The 6,503-nt window shown below is 51.1% G+C and overlaps 1 protein-coding gene across 1 annotated transcript in view; it reads left to right on the forward strand.

Annotated features, from left to right (window-relative positions):
- SEPTIN2 (septin 2) overlaps nucleotides 1-6,478 on the forward strand; it is a 10,028-nt gene extending 3,550 nt beyond the window's left edge. Inside the window, exons 2-5 of the mRNA XM_045294557.1 lie at nucleotides 2,737-2,766; nucleotides 3,617-3,737; nucleotides 5,635-5,721; nucleotides 6,315-6,478. Of these exons, the coding sequence (XP_045150492.1) occupies nucleotides 2,758-2,766; nucleotides 3,617-3,737; nucleotides 5,635-5,721; nucleotides 6,315-6,478 (381 nt within the window). The 5' untranslated portion in view covers nucleotides 2,737-2,757. The remainder of the gene's footprint in view (nucleotides 1-2,736; nucleotides 2,767-3,616; nucleotides 3,738-5,634; nucleotides 5,722-6,314) is intronic.
- The last annotated feature ends 25 nt before the right edge of the window (nucleotides 6,479-6,503 follow it).

Consider the following 6,503-nt stretch of genomic DNA (forward strand, 5'->3'; position numbering starts at 1 on the left):
CCAGATTGCCATGTCTGTCAGGTGCGCTTATCCTGTGTTGGGATCTCTCCTGCCCTGCCTTACTGTGTTTGTGCTAGACCTGCTTTCCTCCTGGAATCAAGCTTGTGGAAATTGGCTTCAAAGAACCAGCTTTTGGATTTATTTGCCTTTCACTTTGGTTTTTTTCTTTATTCATTTCTCCTCGTTTTTTTTTTTTTTGAGTGAGCTGGGGTTTCCTACTCCAGTAAAAAGTTACAATCTTGAAAACCCTCAGAGGTGCTGAGTCGGCATCAACCCAATGACAGTGAGTTTTTGTGTTCTTTCAAGTTGTTTTGTTCATGTTCTAATGCCAACTTTTTACACTTTCAGTGTTCTGTGATTGTGAAGCTCTGTAAACCCCAAAATCTGATGAGCCCGGCTTTGCTGGGTGCTGTAGGTCGGCATTTGTGTGGCTCTTGCTCTCTGGGTAGCTGGGGTGCACCTTTGTTACCCACTTGCTCCCAGGGCTTTCCTGGGATTTTCCAAACAATTGAGGATATTTTATCTTCTGCTGCTTCTAATTTTATTAACTTATTATTTAAGAGCTCTGACTGTTGTTAGGAGCTGTCGAGTCAGTTCCGACTCATAGCGACCTTAACAGAAGGAAACACTGCCTGGTCTTGCTCATCCTCACCATTGTTCCTGTGCCTGAGCCCATTGTCACTGTCAGTCCAGCTCCTGGAGGGCCTTCCGCTCCTTTGCTGCCCTGCTACTTTACCAAGCATGATGCCCTTGTCCAGGGACTGGTCTCTCCTGACATGTCTAAAGTATGTAAGACAAGTCTTGCCATCCTTGCCTCTAAGGCGCTCCCTGGCCATGTGTCGTCCTCCTTTGAGCGTCCACGGTGCTTGCAGTGTTCTTCCCCAGCTCGGATATACGTATCCATTCTTCTCAGCTCTTCTTCACTGGCCGTCCTTCACGTGCAGATGCGGAAGTTCAATTTCGTTTGTGTTCTCTTTATGGCGTGAATGAGCCAGGGTTTTCCAGAGAAGCCGAGCCAGCAGCTAGGTGGGTGGGTAGATGGACGGATAGCATGGCTGGCTTTGACGATCTGGGACCTGTGGTTGTGGGACTGCACATCTGAAATCTTCTGGGCCGACTGGATTTCTGTGTCAGTCTGGAGAGTTTGCTCTTAAGACTTGGAACTGATTGGCAAGACCCACCTACGTTATTTTGAATGCAGTTTCCTTAAAATCAGCTGATTGTAAGTGCTAATTGCATCTATGAAACACTGTGATAGCTACATTTGGACTTCCGTCTGACCAATTAGCTGGTAATTGGGCCCAGTTGCATGCCAGGTCTGCGCTATTCTTTCACCTTGTAAAAAACGCCCTTGCTTTCCTTTCTTCTGTGGTCTTAGGATTTCCTGGGTGGCTCACTGTCTCAGCTGTAGCACTCAGTCCTCAGCTCCGGGCAGTGTGCTGATGGGCTCTCCAGCTCTAAGAGATTGTGCTAGCGCCTTGCAAGAGGATGGCACTGGCGCCAAGTTTGCCCATATCCTTCAAGGCCTTTGCTTTGTGCATGTCTCCGCCCGCTGTGGGGACTTGTCCCGGTGGTGGGTGTTATATTGGAGCAGTCTGTCTCTTTATAAATCGTTCCCTGGGCCATCATCACATAATGTCCCTTTTGTGCTTTGTCATTGTCACCCTAACCCACCCCCCGGTTGACAATCTCCTTGTCCTCTCCTCCCTTCCTGCCTTCAGCCTTCATCCCTACTTTACCTGGATGTCCTCCACCTGGCACATAGCTGGGTGTGTGGGGGTTGCAACAAGGCCCATCTCTGACAGAGAGCACTTGGCTCCTCCCCTTGGGGGCTGGTCATCCTGATCTGAAGACTCTACAGTAGTCATGGAGCCTGGTCATGGTTTATAGTTTCTCACATTGATTGATTGATTGGAACCCTGTTGGTGCAATGGTTAAGTGCTGGATTGCTAAACATGATGCTAGCGATTCCAGTCCACAGCCGCTCCACGGGAGAAACCTGTAGTGTTACTATGAGTCAGGAGGGGAGAGCACTGGGTTTGGTTTTGGGGGGAGATTTCTTGTTCCCTCTCCCAGGTTTTTGTTGGTTTTGATTAAAATACCTTTTTCCCTCTCCTTAATCTGGACATTCCATTGGGATTTTTCCTTTTCTTTCATCATCACACATTTGTCTATTGTTTAGAAACAAGTTATCAACTACTTCATCTGGCACCACCACCTCCTCCTCTCCCTTTAGAAAGCTGGCCTCTCCACCCTCCTTCCTGCTTTGTTCCTGTGCCAGAGGCTTCTCCAAGGTCACCTCCATCTCTCCTTGGGCCTACCATTATCATTCCACTTCTGTCTTGACTCCAGGACTTGGTGGGGTGACTTGGAGAGTCTGGGTCTAGTCTCACTGGAAGTTCTTCCTGGAGCTCCAAGGGTTTCCCTGCTCTGCCATTGCAGAAACACTTTAAGGACTCTGTGTCTGTGCATCATGTGCCCTTCCCCTCCGACCACTACAGAGGCACCCAGAGCCAGGGGATGGCATAGACCGGGGTCGGGTATCTTTTCATTGAAAGGGGCCAGGGGCTCGGAGTCAGCAGTGCTTGGTTTCGCCTGCAGGGGAATGGGGTGGGAAGAGGTGACAGGGCCTTGCTAATGTGCGGCAGTGTGACTGTAGTTCTGTTTGTTGGCCTGGTCACCCAGATCCACCCGTCCTGAACGTGTGCATACAAATGTGTGTGTGTTTTCCAACAGGTTGACGAAGCTTCGCACAAGATGTCTAAGGTGAGAGCCACACTCGGTAGGGCTGCAGTGGAAGAGCACCTGTGGGAGTTTCACACGGTTTACGGTCAAGATTCCAGTGCCCGAGTGCCATGCTTCGTTGTATTGGGACAATGAATGCATTTGAGACCTTGGGACCAGAGGACATGGAGTGGACTTGTCATTCAGGAATCTCTCTCTGTGTCCCCGTGTCTGGTTCCTCAGTACACCAGGAAAACCCTTTTAAGCCACTTAGATATGGATTAAAATCCGTATGATGAGTGTGGGATTGGGTTTATGATGGCCCACCCCCAGGCCAGAGCAGACTAGCCCCGAACCGTTGCCCAGCAGCTGTGCCCACGGGCTGAAGGCATTCAGGCGCATTACTGCACAATGGAAAAAGGCCAAAGAGAGTTCTGATATGTCTTATGACAAAAGTGACAGACTCAGATTCTGTAAATTGGCCTGGACCCACCTTTGCAAATGGGCGCTGAGCCCTGAGAACGTGGAGGCAAGCTGAGTGCAGAGTCCAGTGAAAGGGTGGGATGGTGCTGGCTCTGCTTTGCCCTTGATCTTGTGAGTTGCTGAGCTCAGATGCATACTCTTCATCCTCTTTATAGAAGGATTTTTAGCTGTGGCTGTACTGTGGAACACAAACAAAAAGGCAGGATGAAAACTACCACGTTTTAAACATGTTGGTTTATGTGTATATTGTTCTAATTCTTGAGAGTTTAGAATATACACACTGAGAAAGCTATAAAAAGTTTGGGAAGTTTTCATCTTTTAATTCCGTTTGTCTATAATCTTTTTTGATGTTCCCTCATATCTTCAAAGTGACCACTAAAGTCCTATTTCTGTTTTAATCTCATTTTAGCAGCAACCAGCTCAGTTTATAAATCCTGAAACTCCTGGCTATGTTGGATTTGCAAACCTTCCCAATCAAGTTCACCGAAAATCAGTGAAGAAAGGTTTTGAGTTCACACTAATGGTTGTTGGTAAGAAGTCCATTTACCAATTTAATAACTTTTGGTTTGTCTTTTTTTTTAAAAATAATCAGTCGTTAGATTTAACAATTTACTAAGTGACTAAATAACATGACTACCCCCTGTTCCCAGACTGGGGAATATAATAGTCTTAGGGTCTAAGATGTAAGATGGAAAATTTTTGATGACAGAATCAAATGACTTGGGAATTTGGGGCACAGGCGTGGGGTAGGGGGTGTTGGAAGTTTTTGCTGAGTGTACATATATATATATATATATTATTTTTTGAAATATATTTTTTTGTGTTACTTATTGCAAGAGATGAAAGTAACCTTTACTCGGCAGTAGCCAGCCTCTGGACCCTTGTCTCCTGGTGCCCAACCAATCCTCACTGAATGGGCTGCCAACGTGCTCCTCTCAATGAGGTGGCGGAAGCACTCTTGTTATGGGGGGCACTGCGAGCACACAGAGGTTCCCCCAGATCTGAAGGTTCTCAAGCTACTTCTGTGTTGTTTGAGCCAGAGGTTCGGGCAGGAAAACTTCAGAGTAGGCTCTGAGGTGATCACGCACGAGGAGCCTTCAACTGGAGGCTAGGGGAAGGCTCCCCCCACGCTGACCCTACCTGGTGGCACCCTGGTGCCTGTGCCGTCAGTCTCACTGCGCCTGGCTGGGCTGCTCAGGGCATCTGGCCTGTGAGGGTTCAAGCGTGTGGCAGGAGGAAGACTCGTCTGGTCAGGTCTCTTCCTGTCCGTCTCTTCTCCCCGGTCACGGCACAGAGCGTGTCCAACACGCATTCCTGGCTCTCCTGTCCACATTCCTCTCTGCATGCGTGTCACATCTGACCTGTGTGCTGCCTGCTGCACCTTTCGCACTCCCTCCCGACAGTGGACCCACTCCACGGGAAGTAGTCATACATGTTCCACGTACATTTAGAGGTTTGCTGTTGAGAAACAGCTGTGGAGTGCTCCAGCTCTGTCAGGAGAAGCTGTGCCCTGGTCGCTCCCTGGCGGTCACCTTCCAGGCAGAGATGATTGTTCTTGTTACCATTCCCACTGGGCTTCAGAGCCACGCAGGCAGTGTTGTACCAGGGCCACCTGCGCCTCTCTCACTCCCTCTCCTGGATTCTCCCAGCAAGGATGGGATCCCCCCGCCTCATCTACAGATGGGGATGCCCGGTCTGGCAAGCGTGCTCACCCTGGTGCGCACCGGCCAGCCGAGACGGAAAGTCTGCTGGGAACTGTATCTAATGAATGGCCTGCGTGAACAGTGTGGGGTTTGTCCATGCCTCTGGTAGCCGGGGTGAGTTGTAGATAGAACGAGCTGGAGATGGAGTGAGCCATTTGGGGTAAGGTCTGAGCCTCAGTGTGGGTGTCTGTATCGTACAGTGCTTGCAGAGAGCAGGGGTTTCCTCAGTGCCTGAGTGAATGCTGTGCCCTCCAGGAGCAGAAGGTACTGGAGGCCAGAAGGGGTGGCTGCCTGCATTGTGGGAGATAGGGAGGTGCAGAGCAGGTGTCCATGTCCTGCCCCGATCGCGTGCTCTGACCCTTCACCCAGTCCCATGGCTTGTTGAATGGATGGACTCATTTTCCTGCAATGTGGTCTGCAGAGCTGGTAACTAAGCTCATTCTGTGTTCCCTAGCCAAAAAGGAAGGCCTGCCCTGGAAGCCCTTGCCCGCAGTCAGGAAGACATGCAGTTGTCTGACCACTCGGCGTGGTCGAGGCCACAGACCCTAGAGGCTCAGGCCCAGTAGCCAGCAGGGACGAGGTGGCGGTGTCCGTGTGCAGGCATTTCGAGGGTGAAGGGCCAGGATGTGGCTGAGAACCAGTGCCTGGGGCACAGGGACCTCGGAGGGCTGACTGTCTGGGTTGTGTGGACATGATTGTGACAGTGTTTTCATTCACACCACAGGTGAGTCAGGCTTGGGAAAGTCCACGCTCATCAACAGCCTGTTCCTGACTGACCTCTACCCAGAGAGGGTCATCCCTGGAGCTGCTGGTGAGCCCCTGCCTGCTCTGCCGGGCTCTGAGTTCAGCTCTCATGGACGCCAGCAGAGGGCGCCAATGTGGCGCTGTGTGTGGCTTGCTGTTGTCTCCAGTGTTCCCATAGACTTTGCAGGGGGCCGGGGAGTTGCAGAGCAGGGTGGTGGCCCTCTGAGCACAGTTTCTACATCAGAAACGGTGGTGAGCAGCCTCTCCTGGGCTGGTGGGCGGACTGAGGAGACGGTTTCACACTTGGATGCACAGTGAAGAGAGGACCAACCACTAAGGCGTGGACATGGTCCAAGTGTTGGACCTTGTGAGCATCCCTGTGTGTTTGTGGGGTGGACCAGGCGTGGCCAGGGCAAGGGCACTCACTCGTCTCTGTGTCAGCTTTTAAATCCTTCACTTCTGTATCCGAGGGCAGAACGACTCGTTTTTTTATCATGGCATCCTCCTCTTCGCCCGGCAGGGTACGTCCATCCTGGCTGGGCCCTGTCCTTGCTGACCTTGGGCTTTGGTCTACACAGGCCTCCCTCCCCACACAGTCTAATGCTGCTCCTCTCAGGCTGACTTTCAAGGTCTGTTCGTGAACAACTCGTTGCTTTACAGAAAAAATTGAGCGGACTGTCCAAATCGAGGCCTCCACGGTAGAGATCGAGGAGCGGGGGGTCAAGCTTCGGCTGACGGTGGTGGACACCCCCGGCTACGGCGATGCCATCAATTGCCGAGACTGGTGCGTGTGCGTGTGGGTGGTGCACGTTTTTAGTGTATGAGTGAGGGGTGGTCACTGCACTGGAG

Source organism: Echinops telfairi, unplaced genomic scaffold, assembly GCF_000313985.2.
Source record: "Echinops telfairi isolate 266 unplaced genomic scaffold, ASM31398v2 ScPeMD7_3;HRSCAF=10, whole genome shotgun sequence".
NCBI classification, from domain to species: Eukaryota; Metazoa; Chordata; class Mammalia; order Afrosoricida; family Tenrecidae; genus Echinops; species Echinops telfairi.